The sequence below is a fragment of the Hyperoodon ampullatus genome (assembly GCF_949752795.1).
Source record: "Hyperoodon ampullatus genome assembly, chromosome: 4".
In the NCBI taxonomy this organism is placed as follows: domain Eukaryota; kingdom Metazoa; phylum Chordata; class Mammalia; order Artiodactyla; family Ziphiidae; genus Hyperoodon; species Hyperoodon ampullatus.
In genome coordinates this window covers 82256144-82275901 of record NC_136917.1, presented here as the reverse complement: position 1 = coordinate 82275901, position 19758 = coordinate 82256144, and the positions used below count along the sequence as shown (strand labels likewise).

Below are 19758 nucleotides of genomic sequence, written 5' to 3'. Positions count from 1 at the left end.
ATAAATGAAAAAGAAATGAAGGAAACGATAGCAGAGATCAATAAAACTAAAAGCTGGTTCTTTGAGAAGATAAACAAAATTGATAAACCATTAGCCAGACTCATCAAGAAAAAAAGGGAGAAGACTCAAATCAACAGAATTAGAAATAAAAAGGAGAAGTAACAACTGACACTGCAGAAATACAAAAGATCATGAGCGATTACTACAAGCAGCTCTATGCCAATAAAATGGACAACCTGGAAGAAATAGACAAATTCTTAGAAATGCACAACATTTCAAGACTGAACCAGGAAGAAATAGAAAATATGAACAGGCCAATCACAAGCACTGAAATTGAAACTGTGATTAAAAATCTTCCAACAAACAAAAGCCCAGGACCAGATGGCTTCACAGGCGAACTCTATCAAACATTTAGAGAAGAGCTAACGCCTATCCTTCTCAAACTCTTGCAAAATATAGCAGAGGGAGGAACACTCCCAAACCCATTCTATGAGGCCACCATCACCCTGATACTAAAACCAGACAAAGATTTCACAAAGAAAGAAAAATACACCAATATCACTGGTGAACAGAGATGCAAAAATCCTCAACAAAATACTAGCAAACAGAATCCAACAGCACATCAAAAGGATCATACACCATAATCAAGTGGGGTTTATTCCAGGAATGCAAGGATTCTTCAATATACGCAAATCAATCAATGTGATACACCATATTAACAGATTGAAGGAGAAAAACCATATGATCATCTCAATAGATGCAGAGAAAGCTTTCGACATAATTCAACACCCATTTATGATAAAAACCCTGCAGAAAGTAGGCATTGAGGGAACTTTCCTCAACATAATAAAGGCCATATATAACAAACCCACAGCCAACATCGTCTTCAAGGTGAAAACTGAAACCATTTCCACTACGATCAGGAACAAGACAAGTTTGCCCACTCTCACCCCTCTTATTCAACATAGTTTTGGAAGTTCTAGCCACAGCAATCAGAGAAGAAAAAGAAATAAAGGAATCCAAATCGGAAAAGAAGAAGTGAAGCTGTCACTGGTTGCAGATAACATGATACTATACATAGAGAATTCTAAAGATGCTACCAGAAAACTACTAGAGCTAATCAATGAATTTGGTAAAGTAGTAGGATACAAAATTAATGCACAGAAATCTCTGGCATTCTTATACACTAATGATGAAAAATCTGAAAGTGAAATTAAAAAACACTCCCTTTTACCATTGCAACAAAAAGAATAAAATATCTAGGAATAAATCTTCCTAAGGAGACAAAAGACCTGTATGCAGAAAATTATTAGACACTGATGAAAGAAATTAAAGATGATACAAATAGATGGAGAGATATAGCATGTTCTTGGATTGGAAGAATCAATATTGTGAAAATGACTCTACTACCCAAAGCAATCTACAGATTCAATGCAATCCCTATCAAACGATCACTGGCATTTTTCACAGAACTAGAACAAAAAATTTCACAATTTGTATGGAAACACAAACGACCCCGAATAGCCAAAGCAATCTTGAGAATGAAAAATGGAGCTGGAGGAATCAGGTTCCCTGACTTCAGACTACACCAGAAAGCTACAGTAATCAAGACCGTATGGTACTGGCACAAAAACAGAAATATAGATCAATGGAACAGGATAGAAAGCCCAGAGATAAACCCACGCACATATGGTCACCTTATCTTTGATAAAGGAGGCAAGAATATACAGTGGAGAAAAGACAGCGTCTTCAATAAGTGGTGTTGGGAAAGCTGGACAGGTACATGTAAAAGTATGAAATTAGAACACTCCCTAACACCATACACAATAATAAACTCAAAATGGATTAAAGACCTAAATGTAAGGCCAGACTATCAAACTCTTAGAGGAAAACATAGGCAGAACCCTCTATGACATAAATCACAGCAAGATCCTTTTTGACCCACCTCCTAGAGAAATGGAAATAAAAACAAAAATAAACAAATGGGACCTAATGAAACTTAAAAGCTTTTGGACAGCAAAGGAAACCATAAACAAGACCAAAAGACAACCCTCAGAATGGGAGAAAATATTTGCAAATGAAGCAAGTGACAGAGGATTAATGTCCAAAATATACAAGCAGCTCATACAGCTCAATATCAAAAAACCAGACAACCCAATCCAAAAATGGGCAGAAGACCTAAATAGACATTTCTCCAAAGAAGATGATATACAGATTGCCAACAAATACATGAAAGGATGCTGAACATCACTATCCATTAGAGAGATGCAAATGAATACTACAATGAGGTATTACCTCACACTGGCCAGAATAGCCATCATCAAAACAATCTACAAACAATAAATGCTGGAGAGGGTGTGGAGAAAAGGGAACCCTCTTGCACTGCTGGTGGGAATGTAAATTGATACAGCCACTATGGAGAACAGTATGGAGGTTCCTTAAAAAACTATGAATAGAACTACCATACGACCCAGCAATCCCACTCTTGGGCATATACGCTGAGAAAACCATAATTCAAAAAGAGTCATGTACCACAATGTTCATTGCAGCTCTGTTTACAATAGGCAGTACATGGAAGCAGTCTAAGTATCCATCAACAGATGAATGGATAAAGAAGATGTGGCACCTATATACAATGGAATATTACTCAGCCATAAAAAGAAACGAAATTGGGTTATTTGTAGTGCGATGGATGGACCTAGAGTCTGTCATACAGAGTGAAGTAAGTCAGAAGGAGAAAAACAAATACCGTGTGCTAACACATATATATGGAATCTAAGAAAAAAAGAATGTCATGAAGAGCCTAGGGGTAGGACGGGAATAAAGACACAGACCTACAAGAGCATGGACTTGAGGATATGGGGAGGGGGAAGGGTAAGCTGTGGCGGAGTGAGAGAGTGGCATGGACACATATACACTACCAAACGTAGGGTGGATAGCTAGTGGGAAGCAGCAGCATGGCACAGGGAGATCAGCTAGGTGGTTTGTGACCACCTAGAGAGGTGGGATAGGGAGGGTGGGAGGGATTTAGACGCAAGATGGAAGAGATATGGGAACATATGTGTATGTATAACTGATTCACTTTGTTGTAAAGCAGAAACTAACACACCATTGTAGAGCAATTATACTCCAATAAAGATGTTAAAAAAAAAGTAGACCACTTTCTTAAATAGTATATAACAATTTTATCATCTTTTTTTTAACAGCATATTATTCTATTTTGTGGACATCTCTAATTTGTTTAATCCTCTCCCCTATTAGTGGATATTGAGATTATTTCTAGTCTTTTGCTAATATACAATCAGTGCTGTAACAAAAGATCATACATGTTTGCTCTCACATGGGTAAATATGTCAATAGGACAAATTTCATCTAAGGAAATGAAATTGCATGATCAAAGAGTATGTACATTTATGACCTGATAAATTGCCCTCCCAGGGTTTATACCGATTTACACTTCCCCCTGCAATGTATGAGAGTTCCTGTTTCTCCACACCTTCACTAATATAGTGTGTTATAAAACTTTTAGGTATTGTTCAATATGACAGCTCAAAAACATGGTATCACATTTTCCTCTTATGATTAAAGTTGAGCATCTTTTTTTTTATATAGGTTTAAGAGCTATTTTTAGTTCCTTTTCCATGACCTGCTATTTGTATCCTTTGTTTATTTTTCTGTTAGGCTGCTCATCTCTTTCTTAAGGATTTATAAGAAATTTTATACAGTTGGGGAAATTAGTTTTTTGTGGTAACGGTTGTGAAGAGTTTTTGCATGGTTTGGTGTTTGTCTTTTTTATTCTCTTTGTTATAGTTTTGGCCAGGTGCAGAAAACAAAAGATTGGTGTAGTCAATCCAAAAATGTATCAGTATTTTCTTTTAAGACTCTGGTGTTTTTCTCAGAGTTAAAAGGCCTTTCTTACCATAATAGAAAAGAATATGAAAAAGAAAATGCATATGTATGTATAACTGAATCACTTTGCTGTACACCTGAAACTAACACAACATTGTAAATCAACTCTACTTAAATAAATAAATAAATAAATAAAAGGCCGTCCTTTTAGTGAGCTTGCAAAAGAATTCTCACATGATTTCTTCTAATATGTTAATAGTTTCATTTTTACATCTAAATCTTTCCTCCGCCAGGAATTTTTCTTGATGTATTTGCTATGAGGCATCCTTTCAACTTTATGTTTCTCCAGATGTCTGTTTAGTTGTCCCCAAATCATTTTTTAATATACTGTGTTTTCCCCACTGATTTGATTGTCTGCCTTTGTAATCCTGTGAAATTCCCAGTGTGTTGGGTCTAGTTTGAACTTTCTGTCCTGTCCCATTGGCCACTCTGTTATTTTATGTGCCAGTACCACATGGTTTCAATCATTAATTTGTTTAATAATCTATCAGAGCTGCTTCTCCCTATTACTGTTTCTTTTCAGAGTTTTTTTGGCTATTCTACCCATACTTACTTTCTTAACCAATACATGCCTAAATTTATTTTATTCAAAATGATTTTCAAGCACCACTATTTTGCTGAGCACTGCTGTGAATTCTCTACCAGAAAGGAAACCCAGGATATGTAAGACACTGTCCCAGATCAGACCATAGAGCTTTCAACCTCATTGAAGAGGAAAATCATATGTCAAAGGCAGCTGAGGCTTCTGCAGCTGAGTCCCTCGCTCTCCTGAGCTGGCTGAGCAGAGGTCCCCATACCAGCATGTGACCTGATCACTATGTCAGACCTCTCCCACCTTCTTCCTGCTGATGACTCTCACTGCCAGTTCACCTTGGACAATGAGCTTGAAGTAGATTATGTTTGGAGTATCTGAGCAAATATAAAGCAGTTGCACTGTAAAGTTCAAGCTTGTGGTGGGATATATTCGTAGGGCATATTCTGTTATGCCTACAAGTTACTTTACTCTGGCAAAGACCATTAACCACAGCTCTAGAATTAAAGTAGATGAAACTGTCATGCTTTTGCCCTAAAATCTTTCTTCTTTTATCAACATCAAAATGATAAATGAATATAGAGATGGTTTAATGTGTCATTTTGATTACTTTAACTCCCCAAGTTAGCCTAAAAGAGATCATATATATATATTATATGGACCATATGGAATGTAATGGGAGTATTTTTACAGTTGGATTTTAACTTGACATGGAATCAGATGATGAAAAACTGTGATGTTTAGAGTGTTTTCATTTTCTGTATAGAATATTGAATACATTAACATAGCTCTGAATTTGGTAAATATTATTTTACAGTTAATAATTGACCTCACCCTTGACTCCAAAAATAACACATTCTTTTCTTCCTACTTCACAGAAGGGCTTGACGTTCCAGCTGCCCTCCGCATTTGGGGTTCCTCAGGACTTGGCCTTGTGTCCTGTCCTCTTCATTTTCTCTAATTTTTCTTTTGATCTCATAAAACTACCTAAATACTGACACCTTCCAAATTTATTTCAATAGTCCAGACTTCTCCTCTGAGTGACTTGCATATCCTGCTGCCTACTTGACATCTATACTCAGATGACAGTGGCCAAAATGGAACCACCCCACTCCTTGCATCCGACCCATTATATTCAGGAAGTGGCACAGACATCCACTGTGTTTGACAGAGTAGAAACTCAGTTATCTATGATTCTTTTTTTATTTTTAATCACTCCCACATTCAGCCCATCGGCAAATTCTAGCAAGATCTCCAAACTATATCTCTAGTGCACCCACTATGTTCATTTCCATGGCAACCCCTACTCACCCTGGTCTAGGTCAGGGGGATACTAACTACAAATAATCAGATGCAATAGAACTTCCTAACTAGTATCCTCCCTTGTAATCTCTGGTTTTCCCACAGCAGTAGGATCAGACCTTTTATCTGTAAATCACATCATGTCACACCTCTGCTTAATACCTTTCAGTGAGTTTCCACTGCACTTGGACTGAAATCCAGTCTTGACACTATGGCCAACAAGGTCCTGCATGTCTGGTCCATCTTTGGCTCTTCAAGCTCATCTCCTTTCACTCTGCCCCTTGATTGTTAACTTTCAGCCACTCTGGTGTTCTTTCATTTCCTTAAGCATGCTAAGCTTTTATAGCCCATGGCCTTTACATGTGCTATTTCCTCTGCCTAGAATGTTCTTCTCCTGGCAGTTTATATGACTGGCTTTTCTCTTTGTCCAGGTGTTGCTTTAAATGGTACTTCTCAAAATGTCTTCCCTGATGACCACATCTGCTGTCACCACCAATTTATTGTTCTTTATTTCATCTCTTATTTTTTTCCTTCATTGCAGTATCCACAGGCATAATTACTTCATTACATTGCTTTAGGTCTGCTTTTTTGATTTTTTCTTTCTTTCCTGGTGAAAGTTAGTTCCATGGGGCAGACTCTCTGCTATAAATCCTACTGTGTGGCTAGTACGTAGCACAGTGCCTGGCACATAGTAAGTATTCAGTACACTGAATATTTAGTAAATAAATGAATAAACAAAGGAGTAAGCAGCAATTAAGGGTAGGGATTATGTGAAAAATAGAGGAAATATTTCTTTCTTAACTTTGGCATTGAAGTATGTGCTGTGATAAAACCAAGAATTAAAATCATTTTAGGTGTTGATTAAACCCCTGATAGTAGAAAGCAACTACATGATAGAAATTTTCTCTGGGGACGTTACTGAACGTGTTATGGAATTGCAAAATTATGCTGCTGCAATGCCTGAACATTTAATAGGATGTGTTCTGTATCAATTTGAAAAATGTCATAGATTTATTTCACTTATGTTCTGCATTAGTATTCTCATCTCCCATGAGCATGTATCATTAGCGTTAGGACCTGTCCAGTGATTAGTTAATCAATATTAACTGAGAAATAGCAAGGTAGTTCATTTTCTAAGAGTTTATTATTCTCTACTAGGTAGATGTGGATCCTGCCCTCAAGGAGCCTCACAGACAAGTAGGGGTGACAGTCTGACAAAAAAATCCTTATTGTCCTCTGTGGCAGCATCAATAAGAGGCACATACAGGGCTCATGGTGTAACAAAGGGGGGAGTTTTGCAGATTTGTCTGGGGCCTGCACAGTATCCCAAAGGAGGTGACTGTGGAATTGGTCTTAAAGGAATAAGAATTTGCTAGGTGGAAAGACTTTCCAGTCCTTAAGACAGAATGTACAAGGACATAGAGGCACAATAAAGGTAGTATGTTCTGAAATCTGCAACCAGAGGAAAATGTAAGAAGAGTAACGGGCAATGAGATTGAATAGATAGGCAAATCCAGATTGCTGAATGGGGGGCTTGGAATGGTTTTAATCTTGATGGCAAGATTATATAATTTACGTTTTCAGAAGGTCATTGGAGGATGGAGGTTGGCTTCCAGTAGGAGGAATCTGGTGGTGGAGATAAAAGGCAGGGAAGAGATCACCTAGGAAAGTACAGAAAGAAGAGTCAGAGATGGACCTCAGTAGAGCAGGGGCACTTGAATGGGGAGGAGGAAGGTGCCTTTTAAGGAAACTGAGATGGGTTCTTTAGCATGGCAGCAGATGAAAAAAGCAATATGTCACATAAGCCAAGAAAAAAGATCTTTTTTAGGAAGGAAGGAGTGATTTATATCAGACAGATCAAGTGAGATAAAAATTAAGATGGAAGGACCAGATCTCATAATTAAGGTATTTTGAGTGACCCTTAGCAAGAGCTATATTGGTGGGGTGATGAGGACAGAAGCCCCATGGGGGTGTTGAGGCCTGAAAGAAAAGTGAGAAAATGAACACCGCTTAGGGCAGACATAGAGCCAGTGGGGGTCCTTGTTTGTTTGTGTTGCTTTGATTTTAATGAACAGTACAGATTTGAACTTGCTTGTATACTCTGCTGAGAGAGAGAAAGCACAGGAACTAGGCTGTCAGTGCAGGAGAACTGGGTTTTCATGTAACATTGCTTTAAATAGGTGGAACAAAAGAGAAGGGAAATAAGGAGAAAAGGTGAGATGTGCATGAGTTTGTGGCTGAAGTATAAAATAGAGATATTTCTGATACTGGGGGAAAGTGTACTGACAGGGGAACAAAATTGGCTCTAGAGGAGAAAGATGAGTGTTCAGGGCAGAAGCTCTAGGGAGCTGGGGCATGATCACAGGGATGCTAAGGGTTCAGCTGAGTTTGAAGGCACAGGCATGTGGTGACCCCAGCCCGCCTGCAGGTCTTAGATGTAAAGTTACCAGGGCAGGTCCACCAGAATATAAAGGAGAAGGCTGCTGAGAATACCAATGACGTAATGGTTGAAGTGATGGTAAAGAATAGAGAGAACCAGCCTAGTTAGGGAAGTGAACAGAGGGGTCAATGAAAAGGGGCCTGGAAAAAGAGAGTAGCCTGAGGTCAGAGGAACAAGCGCTCTCTAAGTGATGGGAGGAGGGCCAGGCCTAGAAAGACATGAGACTGCAAGTAATATATGAGAATTATACATTTCTTTACCACTGACCTGGGAAGGTACTCATTCTGCACTTAAGCTGCTGTTGCCCAGAATGGTGTGGGCAAAGCCTGTCTTGGAATTGTGCTCAGCCGGAGTCTTGGTGCTTGGTATTTCTTTTGGGGGTGGATTTGATGTTTTGCCAAGTCGTTCAGAGCCATGTTTGGTGAAGAAAGTAGACAAACTGGGTAATACCATTTTCGGTAGAAATGGAAATGTAGATTTAAATAACGATACTGTTTTTCTTACGTGACTTATACTAGGCCCTGATAGCAATTTACAAAGAGAGCCGTGATAGCATCTCTAGAATATACAGAGCCTCTCAAAGGAACTAGTTGGAGGGATACATTCTTTTGGACATAAACACCTTAAAAGATTTTGGGGTCACATTCCTTTAGAGTTATAAAGTATCCAGTAAATACTTACTGATATAAAGTTTAGAAGATGTCTACCATTATTTCTATACAATCTTTTGTATATCTTTATTAATGAAACCCTTTATGCCAACGTGGTATTGAAAGTGGTGAACTGAACAGGAATATTTATATAGCCAACTTGGCAGCTTTATTTATGATCTGTTGCTTTATTGGACACTGGAAAATCTAATTTGTACTGTCTGTTAGCACTTATTTATCAAACACTTTGAGGTCCCTAGATAAAAAGATATAATAAAGGCATACCCAAAGCCATTATGTTGCCATAACTTAATTTTTTAAAATTTTGACAAGAGATTCTGCTTATTCTCTAACTTTTTGAAGTACCAGAAAGAAGTGATCATTTTTGTCCTCTAATTCCTGTCCTAGCAAAGTAGCATTGATGGCAGTGTTTGAACAACAGCATGGGCAGTAGCTATTGACCTGCAGAATAATTACCCTAGAATGGGAATTTGTAACCATTTAAGTGGTGGGAAAATGACTCTTTTTTGACCCTACAGGAGCAGAGATCATAGAATCTAGTCATCCTGGGGGTCTGCTCAGCCGACTCCCTTTGCGACTCACTTACCTGAGAACACACTGTTCTCACTTGGGTTGCTTTCATCTCATGCTTTCTACATAAGTTGGCTACTTACCAAAAGGCAAAGAATATGTCATCTTTCTCAGTGGGGGAGCACTGTCAGCATTCTGGGCAGACAGGTCTTTTTTGTGCGTGGGACTCTTAGAATCGCAGCCTGCTTGGCACCACTGGCTTCCTGGCTCCAAATGCCAGTAGCCTTCACAAGTCACTGAGGCTGTCAGAAATGTCACCACACATTTCCAGATGCCTTTGGTTGTTTATGGACTAGAGCCTGGGGGACTTGTTTACTGAACAACCAGTGAAGACAGGAAACATTCTTTTCTGTTCCTTTTATGGTCGGTCGGTCTATCTATCTATCTATCTATCTATCGTCTATCTATCTCCTTTTTCTTTCTTTTCTTTTTGTTTTCTTTCATTGTGGAGTGAAGAATGACAGAAATAGGAAAAAGGAAACTGAGAAAGAAAGATGGAAAACAAATTAATAATCCAAGGGAAGGCTATGGGAGAGCAGAAGAAAAGAGATAAAAAATAGAGCAGGAGCGAGGAAGCTGGAAGAAATGTTCTTGCCACATTTGACTATGGTCCCTTGTGATTTCCTCTCGGAAGCCAAGAATAAGATTTCCTTTAAGAACACTCAGACATTGTTGCATTATAGGGTATAATTGATTGCAGAGGCACTGTAAATAGATTTCACTGAGAATATGACTAGAATTGTGCAAGGTTTAGATCCAGACCCTGAAAGAGGAGAGCAACTTGTTATAAGGCAAGTCCTTCTGACTTCATCTAAGGAGGAGATACATTACTGACAGGCCCAAGCCCCTTATTTTAAAATGATGTCACTAACGTGATTGTCCAGGGGCACGGACTCCAAAATATCTTCGGCTCCTGTATAGCAAGTTTGTAATTTTAATTGTTAACAAAATAAAGTTCTCCTTTTGTGCCAATACCATTTTCTTAAAATAGTGTACCTGGCTAGCATTTATTTATTTATTATTTTAAAATTTATTTATTTATTTATTTATCTATTTATTTATTTTTGGCTGCATTGGGTCTTCATTGCTGCACGTGGGCTTTCTCTAGTTGCGACGAGCGGGGGCTACTCTCCGTTGCGGTGCGCGGGCTAGCATTTAGAAGTTATGACCTAGAGCTCGCCATGATTGCTAAAAGTCACCTGTTATGTATTTTAAAAATCTGCACTAACACTTGTGGACCATTCATGCCATACTGAAGCTGATTTTCTACTTTATTTTTTCAGTTGTTCATGGTGGACAATGGAGCAGATGACTGGAGAATAGCCATGACTTATGAGCGTATTTTCTTCATCTGCTTGGAAATACTGGTGTGTGCTATTCATCCCATACCTGGGAATTATACGTTCACATGGACGGCCCGGCTTGCCTTCTCCTATGCCCCATCCACCACCACCGCTGATGTGGATATTATTTTATCTATCCCAATGTTCTTAAGACTCTATCTGATTGCCAGAGTCATGCTTTTACACAGCAAACTTTTCACTGATGCCTCTTCTAGAAGCATTGGAGCACTTAATAAGATAAACTTCAATACGCGTTTTGTTATGAAGACCTTAATGACTATATGCCCAGGAACTGTACTCTTGGTTTTTAGTATCTCATTATGGATAATTGCCGCATGGACTGTCCGAGCTTGTGAAAGGTAAGTTTGTTTCTTTTCCTGAGAACATAATCTGTCTTATGGTGTCCTTGAAAGTGGGAGAAAGAACACATTTTAGACTAGAGGCATGTAGAGACTCACTCTTGAAAATCTGGGGTTCTCTAATGGGCTTCTTTTAAATGAGTGCGACAGAACTTTTCTTAAGATACCTTGCATACAGCAATGTCTTGATGATTATGTATTTTCTTTTCTAATTTAATCAGTTTTCAGTAGAGGGCTGCCTTTATAATCCTTGTCAAAACTTGGAGACCTACAAATTGCATAGGAGACTTCCATCGGAAACATTTGTTTAATGGTAATACTGAATCATTTTGGCACCTCTTTGGTTATAGTATTGATTATTGTTGAGACAGAAATCCGGCGGAAAAGTGGGAATGCAAGATGTCTGAACTTTAGGGAATGTCTCAAAGTGGTTTGTTGATTGTAGTGCTATTTATAATAGTGTTCATGTGATTACTGATAAGGGGCCTATATGTGTATATTTGGTCTTATTGACCTCTCAACAGTTAGTGAAAAGAGACTGTGTGTATTTGTTTTATTGTCTGAAGAGCTCTGGTGGTGTAGAGCCTAGACCGTCTCAGAACTCAGGAACTGTTCAGTGAGTCTAGGTTAATCAGTTAGAGCACCTGTGATGTTCACCTTGCCATTTAACAAACAAGCAAAAAATAGATTTGTTACGTAAACAGGAGGAACTCTATCATAATGAGGGGGGAACCTCTTGTGACCTTGGTGAAGAAAATTCCAGTTGAAATTAGCAATAGACATATAGGAATGACTTAGGAGTTTATAGAACTGTTAAGTATTAGGATGTTGGTGTTTGTAGTAGCTAGGTATTTTTAAATTTAGTTTTTGAAAATCAAACATTCAGATACACACACACAAATAGTTTAACAAAGGAAATATCTGTATGAGAATTGTTGCAAAAATAGCAAGCACAGAACACACCTCACCCATATCTACTTTCCAGAAGCAATCACTTTAAATTCCTTTAGCCATTTCTTTAGTAATTGCTTTCCATATTTCTAAATGGCATTGCTTATTTGCTACCTTTAGACTTTTCATCTAGATTTTTAAGGAAGTTGGAGTTTTAGTTTTCTTTCACTTTCATGTACACACTTTCCCGACTCTACCCACCAAAAAAGTAATTTTTCTTCTCAGTAAGTTATGTAAATACCAATAATCTATATTGCATATTTACATTATTATGACTATGCGAACTGCACTTGTAGTTGAACTATGTAGTATATTATAAACATTTTGCCTTTTCTGCACATTTTTAAAATTTTCTCTGGAATTAATAATTGCCTCTTTTTATTGCTCAGTTTTCTATAGTGGATTTATATATTGGGGAAAATCTATCCATTTCACCTTGAACTTGAATTTCTGGATACTTTGTAAACTCCATCGTATTGGGGATTTCCTTTGCCTTGTTTGTATGTTGAGTACCTTTTTTCTTGAACCTCATTTCTCCCTCTTTCCTCATTTATTTCCTCATTTTGGAAACTCCATCTTCCAGTAGCTTCTGAGGAAAGGTACTGGGTGAGAGAGATATTTTTTGAGAACTTGCAGGTATGGCAGCATTCATTCTTGTCTCTTGCTTCATTGATCACTGGGCTGGATAGAAAACTCTAGGTTGAAAAGCACTTTCTCGCAGAATATTGAAGACTTCATTTTCTTCTGGCATCCAAGGTCCAGCAGTCTGATACTATTCTCATTTTTTAATCCCCCCCCTTTTTTTTTCTGGAAGCTTTTAGAATCAGTGATCTAAAATTGCACCAGGGTATATCATGGTGTGATTCTATTTTAATCCAGTGGGCCTGTTCAATCTTGGAATTAATTTCCTTCAGTTCTTGGAAATTTTCTTGAATTATTTAATGATTTTTGTTCCTGTTTTTTTGTTTATGGGTATTGGCCCTCCTCTATTAGTTTTTTCTTATTTCCTTCTGTATTGTCTTCCATCTCTGTTTTCCCTTCATATATGGAGGATAACCTCAATTTATCTTTCAAACTCTTTCTTTTGGAATTTTATTTCTTCTTTACTATGTATTAATTTTCAAAGCCTCATATTTGATCCTCAAATGCCCATTTTTTAAACTAGCATCATGGTTTCTTTTCATAGATATACTGTTTTATTTCTCTAGATATATTAATGATAATGTTTGAAATTTTTCCCTTTGTATATTTTTTTGTTTCCCCAAAGATGTATTTTTCTGGGGTTTGTTTTGTTTGTTTGTTTTTGGTTTTGGCTTCTGTCTGTTTTAGAAGCTTTCCTTAAGTATTTAAGTAACCTTAGCTGTCCACTCATACCTAAGATTGAGGCACTAAAGACCTGATTAGAAGCTTTCTGTACACATCTAGAACTGTCGACTGTGGACTTCACTACAGGGTAATTTGGGTGGGTGCATGGAACACCGGTTTCAGTATCTTTACATATTTTTATTTTTCTCTGAACAATCCAGCTGGCTCATGGGAAGTGTTTTTTACTGTCCTGCCGTGAAAGTGGATGCTTGGGTGGCAGTGTTCTGGGAACTGAAAGATGGGGCAAAGAAGGGGTCTCAGCAGTTAATATGTGAACATGTATTTATCTTCCTAGTTGCAATGGAATAGGCTTACTCTCTCCAGTGCTTAACGCCCTGCAGTCAGCCCATAGACCTTGTGTTTTACCTCTCCAGACAATATATCTGCAGACTTCTTCCAGGTTGGCAAAAGGCATTACCAGTTACACAGAGTGGAAGAGGGAATGTAGATGTCTAACTGCTTTTATGCAGTATTTGAACCTGTCCTCACATTGAAAGCTCTGTCATTTATCTCCTCTTATAGAGGTACTGGTGCCGAGAATTCCTGAGTCTTTGGTGTGTGTGTGTAGGCAGGGGCAAGGTTGCTGGTTCTCAGTGCAAAGATGGTTGCTTCCTGACTTTTCCCCACTGCTGGTCTAGAATTCTCCTTTTTTAAGCTATCACTGGTCAGTTGGCTTTCTAGCTACTTTATTACCGTCTTGTCACTCATAACCCCTGTGGGGTTGTGCTTTTTTTTTTGGTTTTCTAGTCATTTTAAGGGGGTCTAGGGAGGGAGCTGAGGCCAGCATGTTTGGTGAGTCCGCCTGCTTTTATGAGAAATTTTGTAGTGACTAGTGTTTAATATTATGTACCTGAATCTTTTTTAGAACTTCTCTACATAAATATGGCATTTGAGATTTTAAAGTTTTTCCTTTTAAAGAAAGGTAGACTGCTTATGGTAATGCTTTGTTTCCTAGTAATCATGGTGTTTAGAGGCTTGTCATATTTTCTGGAGCAGCTGTACCTATAAAATTTCAAGAATAAATATGGAAAACCTTAGTTGATATACCTATTTAGTTTATGAAGATTACTCTTCCTTAAATGTTGTGCATAACAACATAACAATGGAGATAAAAGCATAATTGAACAACACATACACTTATATGGGTGGTCCCTAGTGCATCTGCTTCCCAAGGGCCAATTCAATAACACAGCTTCAAAATCGTGCACATGTCATTCATTTTCTTTTCAAAATCGTTCATCTTAGCTTTTTAGCCCATTGTCCCTAAACACAGAAAGCCTGAGGCAAGCTGTGCCAAACCTTCTCACAACCCAAAGTATGTGTGCTTTTTAACGTGCTGAGATTGTTAGATGATGGATCATCCTTGTTTTCATATAAAAAGGCACGAGAAAGTGAAAATTCTCTGTTTCATATCAAGAATGAGAGTCTGCAGCCAACAGTTACCTAAAGGGAACAAATCCATGGGTTGGGGAAGGGAAAGAGCCCACAGCCATGACTGGGACAATCCTGGGATTTCGTCCCAGTAGTGCAATTTAGGGGCTCAGTGACCTCGGGTCAACCAGCTTGCTTCTTTTTGCCTTGGATTCTTCATTGCAAACTACATAGATTGACAAGCTTTTCTCTTCCAAAGATAATATATTATAATTGTACAAGTGTTGAGAAGAAAATCATTCACCAGCATTGTGATAGTAGGAGATTTTCCACATTCTGTTTTTCATTAAACTTCCCATTTTGCTGCACACAATCTCTAGACTGTAATGTGTAAGACACAAAGATATTTTTTAAATTTGCTTTATTTGCATTATTTCTGTGCCCTACACTTGTCAGGAGGAGGCTGCCCCAGACCAGATTACAATATCCCTTCTCTCTCTGATTCTGGTCTGGCCTTGTGTTGAGGTGACATCAGGCCTGCAAAGAACACTCCCTTTTTTTTTTTTTTTTTTTTTTGCTGTACGCGGGCCTCTCACTGTTGTGGCATCTCCCGTTGCAGAGCACAGGCTCCGGACACACAGGCTCAGCGGCCATGGCTCACGGGCCCAGACGCTCCACGGCACGTGGGATCTTCCTGGACTGGGGCACGAACCCGTGTCCCCTGCATCAGCAGGCGGACTCTCAACCACTGCACCACCAGGGAAGCCCAAGAACACTCCCTTTTGAAGCACGCTGGGAAGTGTGGCCTGAGGCTGTTCAGGAGAAACTTCAGGAACATTTATATTTTAGAAGAAGTCTGACTTCCAGAGCTTGTGGTCCTGAAAATTGGGAATTACCCTATCCTGACCTAATCTTTTTGAGGCTTCACTGGCTCTGTAAAGATGGCATAGGTGAATTGTTCATCCCAAAATTGTTCATCCCATTGTCCAGTGTTTCACTGGACACTGTTTCGGAGGAAGGTTAGTAGCTGTTTTACAAGGGGTAGGACTGGATACCATGGGCCAGTGCTGTATTACATAAAGAAGAGTGTTTTGTTTTTTTTCCTTTTTACTTCTCAGAGCATTTAATATGTGAATGTGCATTGAGAATATCCAAGAGGGGAGAAGAACATTTGTTTAGCCAACATAGTACTATGTCAACACTGAAGTTTCCAAAGGTTATAGAAAGGGGTTGTAACTTTCTATACAGTTTGAAAATTTTTAGAAATGTTTCTTGGTTCAATATATTCTTTTTATTTTTCTACAAGTTTTATATTGTGGGAGAGGAGCCAACTTTAGGATGGAGAGGAAGAAGGGGAAAGAAAGGCAAACTGGGAGCTTCGTTGGCAATGTTACCAAGCAGAAAAGTGACATTGTAGAAATGTGTAATAAACTAGGCATGCTGGCACTGTTTCTGGGTCTGGAAAAGATTCCTTTAGTTAAGACATTAGTAGCTAAAAACACTCTTTTTATTCATCTCATTGTTTTAATCTAAGAGCATTTGTGTGCATTAACTAATAGGCAGTAGTTAGAGTAAATTTTCTAAAAATGACTTAAGAATGCTTTGCTTTTTTTTCAAAGTGGGAAAATTAGAGAAGCAAACAGTGAAATTTATTTTGAATAGCTTCTAGTAATCTAAACTGCATTTTAGGTGGATTAAGAATAAATTCTTTCCATCACTAAAGACAGATGAAAACATATTTGGTATTTATTTTTTAAATTTTCCAAGGCAACCTGAGGAGTGGAGTTTGAATTGTGTTTAGAATCTACTATTCAGTGTCTTAAAAGCATGTTTCATTTCTTCCATTAATCAATTTAGCCTTTTTTTTAAAATTCTGTCACTAATGGTCACATTGCATTCTTATTAATTGCTTGGAAGGTGATTTCTGAAATGCAGTTGAAACTTATTTTATTATAACATAGAATGTTATATCCTATGTCAAATCATGCCCCATAATGAAACTTTATACAACATATATTTCATATAAAATAGCTGTTTTTAGCACAAGAATTGGTTATGTCTTCAGACATCAGTATTATGAAGGAGGCCTTGCTAAGGAAAGTCCTTGTAGGATTAGAATATCTTATTTTGTAACTAAATAGCTTTTTATACTTTTAACACCAGTTCATAGAGGACATCTGATTTAGGCCTCCATTTTCTATTGAATGTGGGCCCTGAATATCATCTAAATTTTGTACATACTAAGGTAAAATGAATACCCTTATTCCTGAGAATCAATAAAGCCAAATTATAGAATGGTAGTTATTTACATCTAGGAAATTAATTAACCATTGTGGTGGTTACCATTTTATAAGTAGGTGTGAACCTGTTACTCTCAAATCATATACATTGTGACTTCCTCTATATAGAGGCCAATTTTACATAAAACTGAACTTTAAGTTTCAATATGTGATAAACTATTTAGGATGATTAAATGATGTAAGTTCTAATTTTCAAGTTTCTCGTTTCAAAAAAGTTTTCATTTGCTTTATTTTTTTAATGTGATATAAGCCAGTTTCTCAAGGAGGAGAGGTAGCTGGGATCTGAAAGTTTCATTTGTTCTATTTATTTATTTTTTTATTATTTATATAGGATCACATGTAGGGGGATGCGAAATGAGAGGCTACATTTTTAGAACACGAGCTTGTTTTCTTGATCTGCCATCTATGATTTATTTTTTACATTTTTAGGAGACTCACTCAAAGGCCCACCCTTTTTCAAGCCCTGATCCCCAGAGATGCCTCATTTCCTGTTGATTTACTTAAATTTGAAGCATGTTACTTGTCATCAAGTTTCTTCAGTAGTTGTAAAAGTAGTCATAAACTATGCATCCTGCTGGCACCTTGATTTATTACAGTATCCTGGATAATTAGATTATTTCTTACCACTTCAAGTTTCAGCTGTTGCTAGGTAAAGTCTACGCATTTCATCAATGGGTTTGTAATTTGTGGATGATGGTCATGTAATACCTTGTAAACTTATACTTCCAGGGTCTGATTCGTATATACAGATGTAGCATTTTCAGGCCCATAAATGAGTCACAACTTTAAAAATGGGCCCTTTCAAGTTATAAAAGTCTGCAGTTTGAAAGCATTCATCATGCATCTGTGCCTTGCAAAGCATCGGTGCTCAATGTAATGTTTGCCAAATAAATTGGTTGTTAAAGTCTTACAGAAAGCAAGTCAGTACTCTCTCAAGCGTGATTTTCTCTTCATTCCTATGTAGATAGGGTTTGTTTTTTGGTCTACCTCCTGAGACAACAATAAGGATTAATATTTGTTGGCAAGATGCTTTGAGATTCTGTTTCCATGAGTACAGTTTGAAAATACCAGCAATGGTTATGTTCAAGCAGAAAAAGTGAGAAGCCAAACAGCTTAGAAATCCAACTTCGTTGACCTAGTCTGTTCATCACAGTCCTCCCATCCTGACATCCATGCCAATGTCCAGATTTTATGCAGTATGGGTTCTGAGAGTCTTCCCATTTTGGAAAACCCTTTAGGTCATCCATATAGTACATTACACAGGGTGTGTGTATATGCAGTTCTGGGCAGCGTCTTCCTTCTCTCCAGCTTCAGAACGACTGTGCCAGATAAAAAGAAAGAACATAAAGTCTAAATGTAGATGTCCCGACATTCAAGCTATTTTGTCTTGAAGAAAATTAATATATGTCTTAGACATCAATGGGGCTTGATTGGCAAAAACTCAAGTGTTCCCTACTTGCCTGCCTGAAGGATTTTCTCCGTTCTGTTTCTTTTTAAAGCTTATATCCTTTATTTTTTAGTTGTATCTTTCTTTTAAATTTAATTTTTATTTTATATTAGAGTATAATGGATTTACAATATTGTGTTAGTTTCAGGTGTACAGCAAAATGATTCAGTTATACATATACATATATCCATTCTTTTTCAGATTCTTTCCCCATATAAGTTATTACAGAATATTGAGTAGAGTTCCCTGTGCTTTACAGTATGTCCCTGTTGATTACCTATTTTATATATAGTAGCGTGTATATGTACATCCAAACTCCTAGTTTATCCCTCCCTCCCACCTTTCCCCTTTGACAAGCATAAGTCTGTTTTCAAAGTTTGTGAGCCTGTTTCCGTTTTGTAAATAAGTTCATTTGTATCTTTTTTTAAGATTCCACCTATGAGTGATAGGTGGAATCTCTGTCTGTCTTACTTCACTTAGTATGATAACCTCTAGGTCTACCCATGTTGGTGCAAATGGCATAATTTCATTCTTTTTTATGGCTGAGTAATATTCCATTGTGTATACGTACTACATCTTCGTATCCCTTATATCATTTATTTTTAACGCTACTGTATTGAAAAATAGCACTAGAATAACAAAAGAAATTGAAGAACAAAAAGTGCCTTTATATGTGATAAAATGTACAAATTTTGAACATTTATAGAGTTTGGACAAATCTGCCTTCTATTATAATGTTAAACTTTTATAGCCTTAGTACAGTTCAGTGGGCTTGCTTAGTGTTATGAGAATTCAGTTAGGGAATGAGGTGGGTGTTAGAATTGTATCCCAAAGCTGGTGTTGTGGTATAGAGCACCAGCTGTTCACAGGAGGGCTGCTTGGCTTGACTCCCTTCAGAGGGACTGGATGAACTGTGTCCCTCCTGCTTGCCAACCTGCCTGACCAGAATCTGGTCTATTGATGCTTCCTGAGGCCCCGCAGAGGGGATTGTCAATCCTTGAATTCCCCCAGTCTGCCATGTTCAGCCCTGTTTTGTCCCTGATTCAGAATCCCATGGATTAATAAATAGTCTGATCACTGCCAAATTCCTAGGGATGTTGGAAAAGGCCCAGTCATCAAATATTTAAACATAGCATGGTGGCAAAGTCAAAGCCATTTTGAGTACATGGCCATTATTCAATAAATGTTTGGTGAATAA

At 37.8% G+C, this 19758-nt stretch overlaps 1 protein-coding gene across 1 annotated transcript in view; it reads left to right on the top strand.

Annotated features, from left to right (window-relative positions):
* The window catches only part of KCNN2 (potassium calcium-activated channel subfamily N member 2), a 177914-nt gene that overhangs the window by 35024 nt on the left and 123132 nt on the right, over positions 1 to 19758 (top strand). Inside the window, exon 3 of the mRNA XM_079703532.1 lies at positions 10708 to 11126. Coding sequence (XP_079559658.1) covers positions 10708 to 11126 — 419 coding nt within the window. The remainder of the gene's footprint in view (positions 1 to 10707; positions 11127 to 19758) is intronic.